At 44.7% G+C, this 18,758-nt stretch overlaps 1 protein-coding gene across 1 annotated transcript; it reads left to right on the top strand.

The window, feature by feature from the left end:
- Positions 1-3,282: 3,282 nt before the first annotated feature.
- On the top strand, positions 3,283-17,680 carry LOC138160764 (lysosomal protective protein-like). Its single transcript, XM_069087495.1, has 12 exons — positions 3,283-3,452; positions 4,533-4,644; positions 4,789-4,923; positions 5,417-5,575; positions 6,162-6,253; positions 9,172-9,256; positions 9,802-9,951; positions 12,119-12,249; positions 13,718-13,880; positions 14,317-14,406; positions 16,523-16,625; positions 17,513-17,680. The coding sequence occupies exons 1-11, from the start codon at positions 3,283-3,285 to the stop codon at positions 16,607-16,609; spliced, it is 1,374 nt and encodes a 457-aa protein (XP_068943596.1). The 3' UTR covers positions 16,610-16,625; positions 17,513-17,680.
- Positions 17,681-18,758: the final 1,078 nt, after the last annotated feature.

The raw sequence follows: 18,758 nt of genomic DNA, 5'->3' as shown, positions 1-18,758 counted from the left end.
GATGAAAAGCAATCTCTCATCTCTGACCACCATCTTCTATTCTTGGAATGTACTTTGTCTTGACCTTTGCCTCACAGAGACCCTTCCTTCCTTTATGACTCAGCTTAAGCACCTGGTTCTACATGGGCCTTTCCTGATCACTCCCAATGGCTACTTCCTTGCCCTCCTTACTCTTCCATAGTTGCATATATTTATTCTGCAAATACTTATATCATAATAATAGTCAGCATTTATATAGTGCCTACTACATGCCAGACACTGTGCTAAGCTCTTTACGATTACTATCTCATTTGATCTTTGAAACAACCCTGTGAGGTAGATGCTATTATTAGCCTCATTTTCCAGTTAAGGAAACAGAGGCAAACAAAGGTGAAGTGACTTGCCCAGGGTCACACAGCCACTAAGTGTTTGAGGATAGATTTGAACTCAGGTCTTCATGACTCTAATAAATGTTCATGTAGTCACTTTCATTTTAGATTGTAAGCTCCTTTAAAACAAGAATAGTTTTGTGGGTAGAGGGAGCTCCCTATATCAGGGAAATCACAGATCGAGTGCTTCTCCCAGTTCCTTTTTGGTGTCCTTAGCACCTAGGACAGTGCCCAGCACACAGTAGGCAACTTAATAAATACTTGCTGGTTGATCATTGATTTAATATGTGCAGAACCCTCTAGTGGGTGCTAGAGTTCAGTGGGAGAGAGAGGGGGAGCCTAGAGAGTATTTAGAAGACAACTTAAAGTCTAAGTTCCAGGGTGTCAGAGGAAAAGGGAAAGGCATCAGAGACAGGGTTCACAAAAAAGACCAGACACACTTAAAACAAAGCTATGGGGGGAGGCACAGCAGCAGATAGAGCACCATCCCTGGAGTCAGGAGGACATGAGTTCAAATCCAGCCTCAGATGAGTACTAGCTTGTGACCCTGGAAAAGTCACTTAACCCCAGTTGCCTCCAAAACCAACCAACACACAAAAGCAATGGGCTTAGTCTTAGAAGACTCATGTTTTATCTGTGGTTCTGCCACCACATTACTTTATAACCTTTGGCAGTTCAAGGGCTCTCTGTCTTATCCTCTGTACAGCAGTGGAGGCCTAAGCAATTGCTAGGGCACCCTTTATCTGCACCAGCCTACTGTACTCTAAGGCCTCTTTCCAGCTCAGCTCTAGTCTGTGTTTCAACATCTTATTATTCTAGTAACAGAATAATAACACTGCTAGGGATCGCTAGAACTGGTGGAGTGCCTGAACGTTGGCCACACATACTACACAGCTCTCTCATCTTTGCAACATCCCTGGGAGGGAAGTGCTATTATTATCCTTCATTTTACAATTGAGGAAACTGAGGTAAAACAGGTGAAGTGTGCTCAGGGTCACACGGCTAAGAAAATGTCAGACTGATTCAAGCCCAGACATCTAAACACAGACTGGCTTCTGTGCCACAGAAAAATGTAAGCTCAAATCCCTGCCCTCTGAAATTTTACAATGTCCCATTAAATGAGATATTCATAAAATGCTTAGCACAATTCTGGCACATAGTAAGCCCTTCATAAATGATTTTCCCCCTGTTTCCTCCCTAAACCTAAGAAAGGATAAAAATTACTCTTTTCCTCATCAATTAATTAATCCACAAATAACCTTCTCCCATGTGCTCAATTCTGGATTAGGAGAGACAGAGCACACACACTTGAGTGATGCTAGCTAGTCCCACCCCCCCACCTCCCTATTTCACAAAACACCCTTTGTGGTGTCCAGGGAGTGAACTAGGTCTTGTTACAGTCAGGAGAATGTTTTGCCCATTCCTGAGTGTTTTCCCCATAGAAGGTCACTTCACCCCACCTTTGAGGCAATGGATTAGACAGACACATTTATCTTGTTTCATCCCTACCACTCCCTCTATCTGCAACTCCTTCCCTGCCTTCCACCCCTCAGGCAAACCATGCCCAGGAATCACATCCTCCTCCTCCTCCTCTCCTCCTCCTCTTCTCCTCCTCTCCTCCTCCTCCTCCTCCTCCTCAGGAAGTCTTGCTGGTTTTATCTGTATTATTTCCCCCATTAGCCTGGGCTGGGTGCCCAAGGACCAAGATTGTCCCCCAAGATTGACATTCTGTTCCCTTGGGCTCCTCCCTTAGTGCTGACCTTGGAACTCTGCTTGAAACAGATGCTCACAATGTTTGCTGACAAAGGATGGGGAGGGAGGTGGCCTCTACCAAAGTGGCAAAACAACTCTGTCATCCGCTGGGAGATCAAGGGACCTAGAACCATCTCAGCCAAGAGGGAGTTAGCTCAAAGCTTTGTCCTGTGATCCCTGTGATTATCAAGAGCTTTGGTGACTTATGTGATCCACCCTCAATTAAAGGAGGGGAAACTGAGGCACGAGTTAAGTCATTTGTCAGAATCATAATGCTACCTAGCTAGCAAAGTCTTTGAGTCATAGAATGTCAAACAGGAAGCAGGCAGAGATTGCCGAGACCAATCCCTGTGTTTTGTAGAGGGGGCACCCTGGGGCTCAGTGCTGAAGTAATTTGGGCAGTGTGGAGCCTCGGCTATGAGTCTGGAGACCTGAGTTCTAATCAGGTCTGGTATAACCTTGGGCAAGTTGCTTCTGAATGAATGGCTGCGGCCAACGCACTGGAGAGATGCACAGCTGCCTACTTGAGGTCACATGTGTCTGGATATTGGGCTTCCCATATGATTCACCTTCTACAAAAAGCCTCCTCCAGATGTCGCTTTGAGATCACATCCCATTTGTCCTCCACCTATGTCATCATTCACATAGTGTCTTCTCCAATAAGCCATGAGCTCCAAGAGGACTTTGCCTTTCTTCGTATGCCCAGCATTTAGTACAGAGCCTGGCACACAGTAGGTGCTTAATAAATGCTTTTTGACTGACTGATTCCTCCTCCTTGGACCTCAACTTCCACAAGGGTAAAATAATAGTATTAGATTGCATAATCTCTGAAGTTCCTCCAGGTTAAAACAAACTCATGATTTTAGGACCAACCCCCCTGAAGACTCCCCTTTTTCCTCAAGACCCTAAGTCCCATAATCCTGTTCCCAGAATGACCCTCCACTCTAGCTCCTCTAGAAGACCAGGGACTGGGGCTACTCTGTGTAAGTCATGATAACATTCAAGGAGAATATCTACCCCCCCCCAGGGGAGCAGCCTAATGACTGGTACCAAGCTGGCCTACAGGTCATGTCTATCAGTAGTTATCAATGGAGCAAACAGCCTGAGGACTATAAAGGTGGGAGAAGCTGGGGGGGTGCTCCAGTTCTAAAGGTCAGTCATCATGCAACTATTGGGCAGCTTCCTGGCCTTCTCCAGCCTATGCTGGGGCCTCAGCACCAGCCAATATGGCCCAGACCTTATCACCTTGCTACCTGGTCTAGCTGATCTGCCCAACTTCAAGCAGTGGTCTGGCTACCTCCAAGCGGGCTCTGACAAATACTTCCATTACTGGTGAGTTCTCAGACATGAGAGGGATTGTTCCATGGCCCCAGAAAGATTTAGTGATTTGCCCAGGCCAGACAGCATCAGTACCTGGGGAAAACCACGGGAGTCTCAGCCTCCTTGACCAAGGTCCCTGCCTCTGCCTCTGTTATCACCCAGGATGCTAAGCCTATACTTGTATCCTGGGCCCCTTGGGCAGTCTAGTGAAGCCTGTGGGCCCTTATCAGAATGTGTTTTTAAATGTATTAAAAAAAAAATACATAGCCTTACAAAGGAAATCAAAGGTTAGTGAGTGTCAATCTGCCATTTGTTTTCCTAAGTTCACAGACCCCTAGAAATCTCTCTATAGATCCCTCTGAAGACTCCAGGTTAAGAACCCTCCTCAAGGCTGAGATTCTAAGGTCAACTGTGGTTAAAGTTCCTTGTGATGCCACTGGATCAGAGACCACATTTCAGTCTTATGGAAGGAACACTAGGCCTTCAGATTCTGACCCTGCCATTTACTAGCTAGATGACCTTGGAAAAGTCATTTCACTTTTCTAGGGTTCACTTTCCTCATGTGGAATGAGGAAATTGGACATGATGATTTCAAAGGTTCCTCCCATTTCTACATCCTATGGTCTTAATTAAGGACTCAACTCCCTTCCCTATAGAGCAGAAAAACTTCCTGATCCTATTCTCAATTAGTCAACAAAGTACAGGAGATAGGGGACTGGGCATGGTGTAAAGCAACAGACAAGGAGGGAAAAGATGAAGAGTTAATCACTTCCCCCAAAAAACCACCCCCAGGAGCCAAGTCTTATCACTATAGCAGTGAGACAAGGATTGAGTCTAGATCCGGGAACTTTTCCAGTTTCACAGGTCTAAGACCAAGCCCTAATATGGTGAGAGGATTTTTTTTAAAAAAGCATCTTAAGTCATGTCCTAAAATATACCTGGCCCACCCAAAAATGTGTGGTTACCTCTCAAGTTCATATTCCCTTCCCTGATATTCTCAGGAACAATGAACCCTCTCTGCGAACCCATCTTCTTTAGAAAAGCTGCCTATCTCACTGAAAGAGAGGGATTTTTCTCTTCCTGGCCTTATAGGTTTGTGGAGTCCCAAGGAAACCCTGAATCTGACCCTTTGGTGCTGTGGCTGAATGGAGGCCCTGGCTGCAGCTCCATGGAAGGCTTATTGGCAGAGAATGGCCCCTACAGGGTGAGGATGGGGAAATTCCTAGACCAGGGGGAGGGTTAGAGAGAGAATAAGAATTGGGTTTCTGTTTCTGTCCTGGCCTCAAACCTGAAACAGAGAACAGTGACTTTGTATAGGCCAATGCCATCTGTCTATCTTTCTGTGCAGATAAATGATGATGGCTCCCTCTACATGAACCCCCATAGCTGGAATCTGGTGGCTAATGTGCTTTACCTAGAGTCTCCGGCTGGAGTGGGTTATTCCTACTCCTCCAGCCAGAACTACAAAACTAATGATGAGCAGGTGAGTGGAGACAAGAGAAAGGGCCAGGGTGTGCATGCATGCAGGATGGGAAGAAGACAGTACAAGTCCCTTTAAATCCAAGAACAAAATGGCCCCAGCATAAATCAAAAAGGGGTTAGATTGGATGATCTCAAGGTCTCTTCTGACTGGAGCATTCTCTGGTTCTATAGGCTGAGAGCCCTTTACTTGGCATTTTCTAACATCCTTCCAAGGTCCCCTCCAGCTGTTACCCGATGTTCTAATATCCTATTTTTTTAGGTCTCTTCCAGCTCCAACATTCACATCAATGGTCTCCCTTCCAGTTGTCATTCCATGTTCTAGTATTTTATTTTCTAAGGTTTCTTTCCTCTGTCATCCTTTGTTCTAGCATTATATTTCCTTCCAGTTCTAACATTCAACTCTCTAAAGGAGATCTCTTTTAGTTTCTGTCTTCCAAGGTCTCTTATGACTCTGACATTCTATGATTCTAGGACTATTTGGTTTCGGTCTATAGGTGGCGGCCGATAATTACCAGGCCTTGCAGAGCTTCTTCTCCAAGTTCCCCAGTTTCACCAGCAATGACTTTTATGCATTTGGAGAGAGCTATGGAGGGGTCTACGTGCCCTCTCTCAGTGCTCAGATTGTTAGTGGTCCAGCCTCCATCAACTTCAAGGTAAGTATGGGTGGCGTTGTTTGTCCTTCATTATCCAAAAGGACTTGTGCATGATTGAAATGAGACAGAGTTGCACTAAGTCATCAACCTCACTCTTTCTTCCCGAGTCATTGAAGTCCAGTGAGAGGACAAAAGTCAAGACGACTGGCAATGACCTGGGACACTGGGCATCTATGACAACCTGACACTTACTAGCTGTGTGACCCTGGGCAGGTTATTTAACCCTGTTTGCCTCAGTTTCCTCATCTGTAAAATGAGCTGGAAAGGGAAATGGCAAACCCCTCCAGTATCTTTTCCAAGAAAACCCCAAATGGGAGTCAGACATGACTGAAATGACTCAACAATAAAAGAGGTCCTAGTCCTCCTGAACACCCCATACACCCTAGTAAGTACAGGTACCAGTTCTGTCCAGGTCCAGCTGAGAACCAGCTAGTCTTCCAACCCCAGGAGTTACATGAAGCAATCTGTTCCCTTTTGTCTCCAAACCCCTCATCTAATGCTATTCTGTCACAAGCAGTCTGGGATGGAAAAGCAATGTAGACTGTGTTGAGGCTTCAGGACCTACATAGCAATCTCTCCCATTCAGGGCTTTGGTGTAGGGAATGGAATGAACAACTACCAGCTCAATGATGAGACACTGTTTGAGTTCAGTTACTACCATGGCGTCATTGGAGACAAGTAAGTTCAGAGGGAGGTCTGTGGGTGAGTATCTGTCTCTCCCTTCTCCCCTCCAAAGTTCAGCAAGGTAGGAAGGAGCCTTTCCCCCCCCCCCCCCCTCTCTCTCTCCATATATATATATTTGCTTTTTGGAGGGCAATTGGGGTTAAGTGACTTGCCCAAAGTCACTGGGCTAGTGTGTCAAGTGTCTGAGGCAGGATTTGAACTCAGGTCCTTCTGACTCTGGGGCCGGTGCTCTATTCACTGTGCCACCTAGTCACCCCTCTGTAGCAGCAAGCACCCCAAGCGTCCTCAGGGTTTGCCGCCACCACAGGTTCTTGGATCTGCTTTGTTAAAGGAAAGCAACTCAAAATGGGTTAACAAGCTTACTTTAATCAGTCAGACATATATCGTTTACCTTGTTCAGGGGAAAAAGGTCAGCACCCCAAACTTCAAAATATACAGACAGAATTATCAAGACATTAACAGATCAAGTAGACAGCTTTCCAAACTGTCCAACCATTACATCCATACCCAGTCAACATCTGAGTTTCCACATCTGGGTTTTTCAAAGCCGGGGGACTCTCAACAACGGCTTCCCAGAATTCAGATCAAATCACAGAACACTTCTCAAAGTGAGTCCCAAAACAAAGCTACACATCAGGGCTTATATAGCCTTCTCCTGGCTCAGAGAATGTAACAACCTTATTGACCCACTGGCCAATCAAAAAGTATTTACTGAAAAACAAGCCTCCCACCCCAGGCTTCAGGTGCACTTTAGCCTAGGGGCAGGGAAGATCTTTAAAATTTACATTCGCATTACACCCTCCCCATCTCTTTAGTCCTCAGTTGCATTTGAGAGAAAGGCAGGGACAGTCAGACAGGCTTATTTGTAAAAGAAGTAAGAAGGCAATAGACACCTCAATTATAAGGAAAGAGACTGGACAAAATGGACCAAGCAAGTAAATTGGCTTCATCTCAAACATCAACAAAGACATGAAATACAAGTGTGATTTAGTGGAAAGAGCTTTTATATTCTTAAAGCCTAGAAGGGCCTGACTCATAATAGTAGGTGCATAATAAATGCTTGTTGATTGATTTTTTTTTTTTGCTTTTTGGAGGGCAGTTGGGGTTAAGTGACTTGCCCAAGGTCACACAGCTAGTTTTTGTGTTAAGTGTGTGTGGCAGTATTTCACTCTATTCACTGCGCCACCTAGCTGCCCCTTGTTGATTGATTATATGATGGACAGAAGTTATCCATTAGAATTCTTGAGCTGATACTATCTTGATGGCCTTGGGCAAGTCACTTAACTTCTCTGGGACTCAGTTTTCTCTCCCTTGAAATGGTGATTATCCTTCCTGGAGTTCTCCCATGGGGTTTTTAGGAGCATCTAAGGAGATCATGCATCTAAAACACTTTGCCAACTATAAAGTCCTCTATAAATATAAGCCATTGTTACCATGACCATCATGGTCACATTTGCCTTATTTTCCCTACTAGATTATAGATTTCACTAGGACGAGGACTGTTTCATTCATTTTTGTGTACCCCAACACAGTGACTTTGTATGGTATAGACATTTAAGACCTTTTTAATGTCTCTTGTTTTTATATCTCCTTCTTAAGAACTTTAGCACTGATAGAGTACTTTAAGGTGAGCAAAGTGTTTGGCAAATATTTGCTCATGTGATCCTTACAACAACCCTGGGACCCTATGCTATTATTATCCCCATTTTACAGATAAGGAAACTGAGATCAAGATACCCAGGGTAAAACAACTAGTGAGCATGTGCAGGTGACTTTGAAGACTTTGGAGTCTTCCTGACTCCAGGGCCATTGCCCTATCCCCCTACACTGGTTTATGCCCTTAAGTCTCTTTCCACCAAAGAGCTATCCATCCCTTATAACAAAAAATAAAAAGAAAGAGGGAAATAACGCTGCTCTTCAAAATCAATATATGTTGGGTTTCACCTGCAGTCTCCCACCTCTGCAAAGGAGGAAGGGAAGTGTGGTTCCCCCATCTGTTTTTGGAGCTAAGCTGGTTACTGCAACCAGGGAACATTCATTTTGGATGGTTCTTGTCGGTGTTATTGTTGCTGTTTTCTTTCCATTTATAATACTGTGGTCCCCCTACCCATCGGTTTTCTCTGCTTTGCCCATGACTCCCTGCATTTTCCACATTCATTCTTTCCAACAGCCCAGTGATATCCCTTTGCATTCACGTCCCAAATTTTTGTTCAGCCTTACTCCAGTGGATGGCACTTGCTTTGTTTCCTGTTCTTGCCACAAAAAGTTCCTCTAAACGGGGTGTCCCAAAGATCTTAGTATGGTTTAAGCTCTTAGCAGGGTGCCTGGGCAAAAAGTGATGGCTTAACAAATGCTTGTTGCCTGCCTGATTGATTGGATGAACGACCTCCCCAACAGCCTTAGCCCCCAAAACGTTATTCATCTCCCAGCTCAAGGCTAAAGGCCCCATTTTTAGAGATGAAAGGGGCCTTAGAAGTTACAGAGTCCAATCCCATTTACTTTACAGATGAGGAAACTGAGGCTAAGAGGGGTTAAGAGAGTTCCCTGAGGTTACAGAGGTACAGTCAGGTCCCAATTAGTGTGAATAAGGACTTCCCTGAAGTGGTCGCACGGCTTCGAATTTGCACCATTAGAAATAATAATAACGTCGAATGTGGTGGCTGGCTCCAGCCCAGAGGAAATATGCCAGTGATGCGACCGCTTCGTTAGAGGATTAGTTAGTCTAACTGATCTGTAACCTAACTGTGGAAAGGAGGTGGCCAGACGCTAAGGGCCCTCCGCTGTGCCACTCCCTTTGGGACTGGAGAGTGGCTCGGGTTGGCTTTGGTGCGAACTCCCTCTGGGGGAGGGCGAGAGCGTGAAGCCCATGAGCGCCGCCCCCTCTTCTCACTCCACTTGCGCTCTGCCCACAGCCTCTGGGACTCCTTGAACTCTCACTGCTGCTCCGAGGGCTCCTGCAACTTCTATAACAACACTCGGGACGACTGCTTGGATTCCGTAAGCTCTACCTTCGCCCGCCCAGGAGGTCCAGCAGATTCCTGAGGCGGGCCAGAGGGGCACACAGGGTGCCCCAAACCCCAGGCAGGACCTGGGCTCTTAGTTCTCCCCCTCTTTCCGTGGACTCCTAGGCTGGGGGTCGGGGGAAGGTGTGGGGGGAGGACCCTCCAAGGCCAAGGAAAGGGGCACCTGACCCCCAGGACGGCGGGGCTGTTTTGAAACTCGGGCACAAATACCACAGAGCTCGGAGGTCAACCTGAGCCTTTTAAAGCTCTTGGGAGGCAAGAGAACCTCCCTGGGGAATCCTGTCGATTCTAGTCTGGCCAGGGCTGGGGGGTACGTGCTGCCTCTTCTTGGGTAATCTCAGTAGACTGGACCAAACCAATCCTGATCCCGCTACACTCCATCCCCCCCCATCCTTCCCTTGGGCGTGGCTTCCTTAAGGGATGACCAGGTGTAGGGTGGGCAGAAGTGGAAGGAAAGAAGGGACCCGTGCCAGGAAGTGTGGGCAGCTTAGCAGTGCCTCCCACCTGGCCTCTCCGCAGATCCTGGAGGCTTACAGGATGATCCAAGGTGTGGGCCTCAATATCTACAACCTCTATGCACCATGTTGGGGGGCCACGGGATACCAGGAGCGCTATGCCGCTGACGTGAGCAACCTCTATCGCAAATACCAGTTCAACGTGGCGGTGCCGGTAAGCAAGAGAGACCTTCTGTAAGCGAGAGGGCAGGCTCGGGTCCTGTGGGGCAGCAGCTCGGAGCAAGGCGGAGGGACAGATTGAGAGTTGGGAGACATGATAATTCGACTCACTGTAACGTCTCCAGGCACCACTGTCCTCATCTGTAAAACGAAGAGGGTTAACTAGAGGATCTCCCAAATCTCTTTCGGTGCTAATATTATGTGATTTGAGGAGAAGGCTTGTTACTTCTCTGAGATTCACTAAGTGGAAAAGGAGGGATTCCAATTTAATTCCACAAACATTAAGAGCAAGGCGCTCTAGTAGTCACTGGTATAAAAGGGGTCGTACAGATAAACAGCTATGGTTGATGTAGCTTTTCTCAGCAATACAATGATTCAAGACAACTCCAAAAGACTCATGCTGGAAAATGTTATCCACATCCAAAGAAAGAACTATGGAGTCCTTGTTGTTTTCACTTTTTTTTTTGGGGGGTGGCTTTTCCCTTTTGTTCTGTTTCTTCCTTCACAACATGACTAATGTGGAAATATGTTTACATGATTACACATGTATAACTTATATCAGATATCCTGCTGTCTTGGGGAGAGGGGTTGGGAGGGAGGGAAGAAAAAAATTGAAAGTCTAAATCTTATAAAAATGAAATTTGAAAACTATCTTTACATGTAATTGGAAAAAAATGTTATTTGCAAAAAAAGGAGATATACAAGTGGATCTCAAGATACTAATCAAATTAATAGAGGCATTCTTAGCCTTTCTTGTGTCGTAGACCTCTTTGGCAGTCCAATGAAACCTCCAGAGCCCTTCTCAGAATCATATTTTTAAAAGCATGGCATAAATCTAGAATTTCAAAGGAAACCAATTACTTTGAAATACAATTATAAAACTTTTTTTAAAAGCAAGTTCATGGACTCCAGATTAAAAACCCTTGATCTAGTAGGATGAAAAAATACATGTAGCAGTTTACTGGGAACATTTTGTACCAAGGAAACCTTGGCCCTTAATGGGGTACAGACGGAGGAGGGATGTGTGTGCTCAGTAGGCTTGACCTAAAAGCTGTACAAGACCAAGAGAAAAGTCACTAAGGATAACACTCACACCCTTAAAAGTTTTTGCCTGAAGTGCCTTCCTCTCCCCTCTGTACCTGGTAAATTCCTATCTAATTCTTCAAATCCCAATTCATTTTCTGCCTCTCTGAGAAAGCTTTCCCTGATCCCCCCAGGCCAGTAATGACTTTTCACTCCTAGGACTTCACAAAAAACTTTGTGTTTGCCTCCCTCTAACACTATTATCGCACATTTTTATGTATTTTATTCTTATATCATAGTTATTTGTCCATGTGTCATAACCCCCTGCTCTTAGAGTGTAAGCTCCTTGAGAGCAAATACGGTCTTTTCTGTTTGTGTTTCCAGAGTTTAACAGAGTGTTTGTACGTAGTAAGCTCTTAATAAATGCTATATTCATTCATTTTTTCATTCATTCATACCAGAATTGTCCTTGTCTCATCTAACTTTTGAATCTCCCTCTGTGCCTAGCCCAGGGCCTCCCAGGAAATCTCACTCAGGAATGGTTTGAGTCTTTAAAGTAGCTAGTTACAAAAAACTAGCCTTGTGACCTTGGGCAAGTCACTTAACCCCAATTGCCCTCCAAAAAAATAATAAAGTAGCTAGTTACTTATGTTCCACTCTTTCCTTACCATCCATTTCATTCTTGAGACTGCCTCTGCTTTTCCTCCTTATCCAGAGTTATACTCTGAATGTATGAGGGCAGCATTGTTTAATTGAAAGAGTCCTGGTCTTGTAACCTCCCTGAGCCTCAATTTTCTTATCTCTAGAACGAAGGAGAATATTTGTGCTACTTACCTTACACAGTTGTGAAGATGAAATGAGGTCTTGAATATGAATGAGTTAACTATGATGGGGGCATAGTTGGGAAGGAAGAGATGGTCTTGGGATGAGGGGTTACAGAGGAAACCTGGTGTTTCTAGAGGGGGGGGAGGCACCTCAAAAAGGGTTATTGGAGTAAACCTTAAATAAGATTTTGTGAATGTTCAGTCTTGGGGTAGGGGGAATGGGAGGGAGCCACTCAGCAATCAGTTACAGGGGTTTCTGGGCTTTTGTGCTGTATCCTCCCTGAACCTTTTACCCTTTTCCTTGTTTGCCATTAGGCCCTAGGAGCCCCCATCCCTGGAGTCCCTGAGTGCATCAATGCCACAGCTATGTATGTGTGGTTGAACCAGGACAATGTGAGACAGGCTCTCCACATCCCTGTATTCCTCCCCAATTGGGAACTTTGCAGGTGAGTCAGACTTTTGTTGTTCTGTACGTGGGGAAGGAAGTCTCTATTGGTCTTTTAAGTGACTGGATAGTCCTCGCTCAGAAGAGAATGATATCACCTTCCTGAAGCCATGGTCCTCTTTGATATCGAAGGACAAACAATAATCATGTCTGGGGAAGCTCCCAATGGGGCTTTAGGGGTTTCCTTTGGGGCTTACTAACAGAAACAAATATCTGAGGGGGGGGAAGGGGAAGAAGGCAGTGGAGAGAACTTGCTGAGGTCAGATAAAGAAACTGATGAGAGATGAATGGATGAATGCATTTAATAAAAAAGCTTTTATTAAACACTTAGTATGTGCAAAGCACTGGGGTTACAAATAAAAATGAAGACAATCTCTACTCTCAAGGAGTAATGAGGAAGCTGAATGTGTAGCAGATTTCAGCTTTAAGTCAAATGGAAAGGTTCCATGGTCTTTATGATGATGGTCATTTTAATCCCCATTTTCTATTTATATCCCCATACTTAGAACTTAGTAAGGGATGAATAAATGCTCATTCATTCAGCCAGTCAGTCAATCACAGTGTCTTCTTTACTGTCACTTTCAATAATAAAACCAAATCCATTTCTGATGTTGAGATACTTGACAATGCTAAGGATTTGGGTGGTGAGAACTTTCTCTTCCTCATCTTCAGTAGTAGCTGGGGCATCTAGCTCCTTCCTTGAATGGTGGCTCCAAGCCCTTTGCTAGAGGCAGAGCCAATAGTTGCAATAGTCTTGGGAACAAGGATGGGATGAGAATTAAGGGAAGGGTCCTAGAGATGAAACACATGATCATTGTCCTCATAGATTTGAATGGCTGTCCCTGTGATTGTGGGATTAGACTTTTATTTTTTTATTTTTATTTTTTTTTTTTAGCAACTGGGGTTAAGTAACTTGCTCAAGGTTACACGGCCAGGTGTTTCTGGGTGGGTGCTAAGTGTCTGAGCCCGGGATTCGATCTCCAGGTCATTCCAACACTGGAGCCGGCCCTCTTACTCGCTGTGCTACCTGGCCGCCCAGGGATTAGACTTTTAGAACCTTACTCCACTCCATGTACTCACCTCTAGTCATTTTCACTTGCTGCCTTCCTCCAACCTGGCACACACTCTCCCTCCTCAGCTCTGATTAAGTCCGAACTAGAATCCCACCTTCTGTTGGAAGCCTTCCCCTCTTAATTCTAGTGCCTTTCCTCTGTTGTTTTCTATTTATTCTGTGTATATACTTTTCTTTTTAAATGTTTGTTTTCATGTTGTCTCCCCCCTTGAATTAAGAGTCCCTTAAAGATAAGGACTATATTTTGCCTTTTTTTTTTTTAACATATTCTCTACCCAGTGCCTGTCACGGAGTAGACGCCTAACAAATGTTTGTTGATATTGATTTGACTTGACTCTCAGTCTCCCTCTACTATAATTTTTTTGTCTGCTCCTCCTTTTTGTCTTCTTCCCTCCAGCACCCAGGTGAATTTCCAATACGAGAGGCAGTACGTGGACATGGCTCCCTTCTACCAGGAGTTACTGCAAAGCAACATCCGCATCTTGGTGTACAGTGGGGACACTGACATGGCCTGCAACTTTTGGGGAGCAGAGAAGTTTGTGGTGTCCCTGAACCAGCCCGTGAGAAGGAAAGGGGGCAGTGGAGTTGGAAGGGCAGGGTGGAGGGCTTGGAGGAGGTGTGGAACTTCCTGCTTAGAACACATTTGTATCCAGGAAGATCAGATTTTTAAAAGAAGTTACAAAAGGACAGCCTGCCTTCTGATGAGGGGGAGATGTAGAGGAGAGCATTGAAAAGGTGGTCAATGTTCAAATTGAATGCTTGAGAACCAGCTCCTCCTCTCTGGCAGCCATAGCTGCAGAGAGGGGCTGGGGCAGCTACCCTAAGGGTGGCTTTGAGGGAGTGAGGAGGATTCTGGGGGCAGGCTGACTTGGTGGATACTCTCCTGCCTAGCATGGAGCCCAGCCCAGCACACAGTAGGTACTTAATAGATGCTTATGGAATTTGCTGTTGATAGGCCAGTAGCTCAGGCTGTCCCCCTTTGCCTGATTCTCACAGGTGATGATGTCCTATCAGCCCTGGTACTATAAAAGGCAGGTTGCTGGATTCTTCAAGGAATATGAGCAAATTACCTTCCTCACTGTCAAGGTAAGGTACGCTCTCCCCTGCTCAAACCTGTGTGTGATATTCCCGGGGGCTGCTCCACAGGAGAGAATCTTTCCAAACTTTGGTAGGGCTCTGAGAAGCTGAAGGGAACCCTAATGAAAACATCAGAACTAGATGTGAATGGAAAGAGGCAGCTTAGGAGAGTGAGGAGGCATCTGGGTCTAGAGCCCAAGGTCCTGGGTTTGTTTAAGCTCTCCTTATTCTTCCTGACTATGTGACCTTGGGCAAGTCACTCAACCTCTCAGTCTCAGTTTCTTTTTCTGCAAAAGGAAGGGATTGGACTGGATCAGCAGTTTTCATGCTTTTTGGTCTTGGGACCCCTTTACACTCTTAAAATTTTTTACAATTTGATTTTTTTTTTTAAAGATCAAGATAGAGCTTGAAAAGTTTATCTTTCTTCTTTTGCTATTGTTTTAATGATTCCTTTTTTGGTGTGTTTAGGGTTTTTTTTTTTGCATCATAATCATTTACAGATAATTTTTCCTCACCCCACAGACAATGCATTGAGCCTGCCTTCAAGAAATAAAAACAGTTTAAAAAATATAGGATATAAGATGATGGACACCCTTATAAATTATCAAGGACTCCCAACCAAAGAGCTTTTATCCACGCGGGTTATTGCTATATATATGTTCATGTATTGTCTCCCCCATTAGACTGTAAACTCCTTGAGGGAATGATGGACTGTCTTTTGCCTCCTTTTGTATCCCTAGTGCTTTGGCGCAGTGCCTAACACACAGTATGCACTTAATAAGTATCTATTGATGGATTATTCTATAGATTTTTACTGCAATAGAAAGTAAAACATCTTATTATTATGAAAATATATTTGACCTTCTGGACCCCCAGTGGTCCCTGGAGTACACTTGCAGAACCAGGGGCTTAGATGAACTTTGAAGTTTCTTCTGGTTATATGCCTTACGATCTTATGGGGATGGGAGTATTTCTGAGGAGGATAGAGCCAAGAAAAATAAACTTACTGCAGGGTATGTACTTGAGGTTTTCAGGAAGGCCAATGAGGAAACTGAAGGCCAAGGAAGGTCACAGTCAAAAGCACTAAAAAGCCACTGATGATGGAGATGAAGTAAAATTAATTCAATAAACATTTGTTAAGCACCTGCTATGGAGATGCACTGTGCTAGGTGGTGAGAAAACAAAGATCTAAAAGTATATGACACGGTCTCTCCTCTCAGCCATCTGACTTCCTGTGCTGACTTGCCACTAGAGGAGACGGTATGTCCCTGAGGTTGTGGCTTCATCACTATACCATCCATCTCTCTGTGTTATAGATGGTATGTGGGTGTGGGAGGAAGGGGACCAGGTCAATCTGACTGGAACAGAGTGTTCACAGTGCTCTGGACACATCCATCCTGTCCAGGACTGTGATTTCGAACTGTACCAATTAATAATAGCTAGCATTTATCTAGTGCTTTAAAATTGACAAAGTATTTTGCATATATTATCTCCTCTTATCCTCACAACAACCCTGGAGAGGTAGCTGCTGTTTTTATTATTAATCTCCATTTGACAGATAAGTAAACTGACGCTAGTAAAGATTCAATGACTTGCCCAAGGTAACAGAGCTAAGTAAGTGTCCAAGGCAGGATTCCCAATTTCCAGGGAACCTTAAACCTCCCTAGCCACTGAGTATCTAACTGCTCATAATGACAGCTTTCTGTAACTTAAAGTCTTCAAGAGTTGTCAGGGAATTGAAATGGCTTACTCGTGATTACACAGCTAGTAAGCATGATTTGATCCTACGTCTTCTTGGCTTCAGGTCCAGCCCTCTTCTCTTCTGCACATAGCAGAATGGAAGTAATATAGTAAAGTCTGGGTGCCCCCTTCGGCAGATAGGTACTTTGGGCTGCTACCTTTCTGTGGTGTTACTGGTATCAAGAGACATTGCTCAGTCTCACCTCTTCTCATTGCCTAGGCATGACTTCAGATACTAACACCTGGTATTGCTTCATCCCTGTTACGTCTGCCACACTGGTGACAGGACCCTGCTTCCCAGCAATCCAAGCCCACATTTGGGGAGTTTGCATACTCATTCTCATTTGGATTCCCATTTCTGTTCTCTCTGGGCTCTGACCCACAGGGCTCTGGACACATGGTTCCCCAGTACCGACCAGCTCAGGCTCTGAAGATGTTTGAGTCTTTTCTCAGGAACACCACGTACCTGTGATCTTCCCCCGCTGCTGGTGAGCACTCCTCGTGGGTGGCAGGGGCCAAGGGTTGCTTCTGCTGTTGGCTTCACTTCCTGGGGCCCTTTTCCTCGCTTATATCCTGGGTATGGCCCTTTGATGCCATCTGACCTATCACTAGTATTGTGGACTCCAGGAACAGGTAAGAAGAAAGGAAGGATGGGGAAAGGATGAACAGCATGGGAGCAATGGAGAAAACTGGTAGAAAAGGGTAGCAGTAAAAGAGGAAAAGGATGGAGGGAGGGACTTATAGGGGAGAGGGAGCCATGAAGTGGGGGTTCTCAGTGCTGAGATTACTGGCTGAGATCTAGGTCTCAATTCTCCCACAAACCTTCCAGGCGATATTGAGTAGGTCACTTCATTTTTCTGGGTCTTAGTATCTTCAGCTGTAAAATAGGGATAATAACAGCACCTACCTCCCAAGGTTATTATGAAGATCAAATAAAATAATATTTGTAAAACACTCTATAAACTTTCAAATGTTAAAGAAGGGGTGACTCACATATATATATAGAGGGCCTAGGATCAATAGAGTTGTTTTCTCCCAACATCCCTGTGAGGTAGGTTCTGAGAGCCTGACTTTTCCCACTTTTTTCAGATTCATGAAGGGTAAGTGACTCTCAGTGACTTGCCAAGAGAAGGTATCAAAATGGAAACTCAAAACCAGATCCCCACCTGGAAATCCAAAGCTTTATCTACTGTTCCATGTATAAGAGATAGACTTAAATATCAAGTCATTGTAAAACCCCAAAGATGGGAGAAATGCTTTGAAAGTATACATTTCTGTACTATAGTATCAACCCCAAGGGCATGTTAGAAACCTACCTGCTGCCTTTCTCTTTCTCTCTCTTTTTTAACTTCTTTCTCTTTTTTTTCCCACATAGGTACTTCTTAGGCTGCCCCGTTGCTAATCTTGAGATAGCAGAACTGGGGTCCTTGAAAAGCTCCCACAATTGGCAGCCCACCCAGCAATCCCAGCTTATCCAAATGAACAATCCTTTGCAAGTTTTCAAGGACTAGAAAAGATTTCAATTTCTGCAATAAAAAGTGAAGTTCCCAAATGTTTTCTTGGTCTTCATCTAACCTCTGGCATATTGGAGAGAATTAGTCTCTCTGATAGCTTCTATCCCCTTCTCCCCAACATCTCTTCCTCACTCTCAAACTCTACAGAGGTGTGTCTCAGGCTTCGTGACTCCTGAGACAGGAGATAGAAGTGAGGCATAATCATAGACTCGGAGGTCTATGCAGAAGGAACTTTAAGAGATAATAACAGCCAGCCCCACCACCCCGACTCACATCTATATAACACGTTGCAGTTTGCCAAATGTTTTCCTCCCAACAAACTTGTGTGGTGAGCAGCACAAATACCATCATTTCCATTTTAAGATTGGGGAAGCAGAGTTAGAAAGGTACAAGGACTTGTTCTGGTCACAAGACGAGTTAAGTGTCTGCTCCTTCCTCTGAAACCCAACACTTCTGAGATCATCTTGTCCAGTCTCCAGCCTTCAGGCAGATAAGGTATTTATTTATAGGGCACTTCTGTAAGATTTTAGGCTCATTCAGTGATGTGCACTGTACTCGGTGTTCTGGGGCAGTCTTGTAATCTCATCCAGGTGTGGGGTACCTCCCGCATAGATACCTATCACAACCTTTCCATGTCCTCTCCTCTACTGGGATTCTTAGAAACATCTTTTATCCACCCAATGTGCTAGAAGGCTTCCTCTGGTTTGATTGATATTTTAGGGCCACCAGTACAGTACTGAAGCTGTATGTATTATCTTTCCCATTTGCTACATTCACACACAGTCAGTCAGACCCCTTTCTTTTCTGGTCAGTGATATCCCTGATAATATCTTTTATGCTACTTCTCTCCCATAAGCCATTGTTTAGGCTGTATAGCCTGCTGACACCCACTATCCATCTTTTCATTGCCCTTCTGGGTCACCTAGCAGTTGTGATCTTCTGAGAGTGCAGAGTTCAGTGAATTGCAGCCATATAGTAGTGTAGGGAAAATATTGGCACAGGATGTATACTAATTTGGCTGTTAGGGGGAAGTAGATCAATGGTCATCAGCTACACTGAGTCCTCTCTTGTCTTCTTCCCAAGGTATAGACCAAAAAGCATGATGAG

This window comes from Petaurus breviceps, unplaced genomic scaffold (assembly GCF_028583685.1).
Source record: "Petaurus breviceps papuanus isolate PSGF00001 unplaced genomic scaffold, PetGlider_PUasm1.0 182, whole genome shotgun sequence".
In the NCBI taxonomy this organism is placed as follows: Eukaryota; Metazoa; Chordata; class Mammalia; order Diprotodontia; family Petauridae; genus Petaurus; species Petaurus breviceps.
Note: the sequence above shows the minus strand (reverse complement) of the source record. Positions and strands in the feature narration are given on the sequence as shown.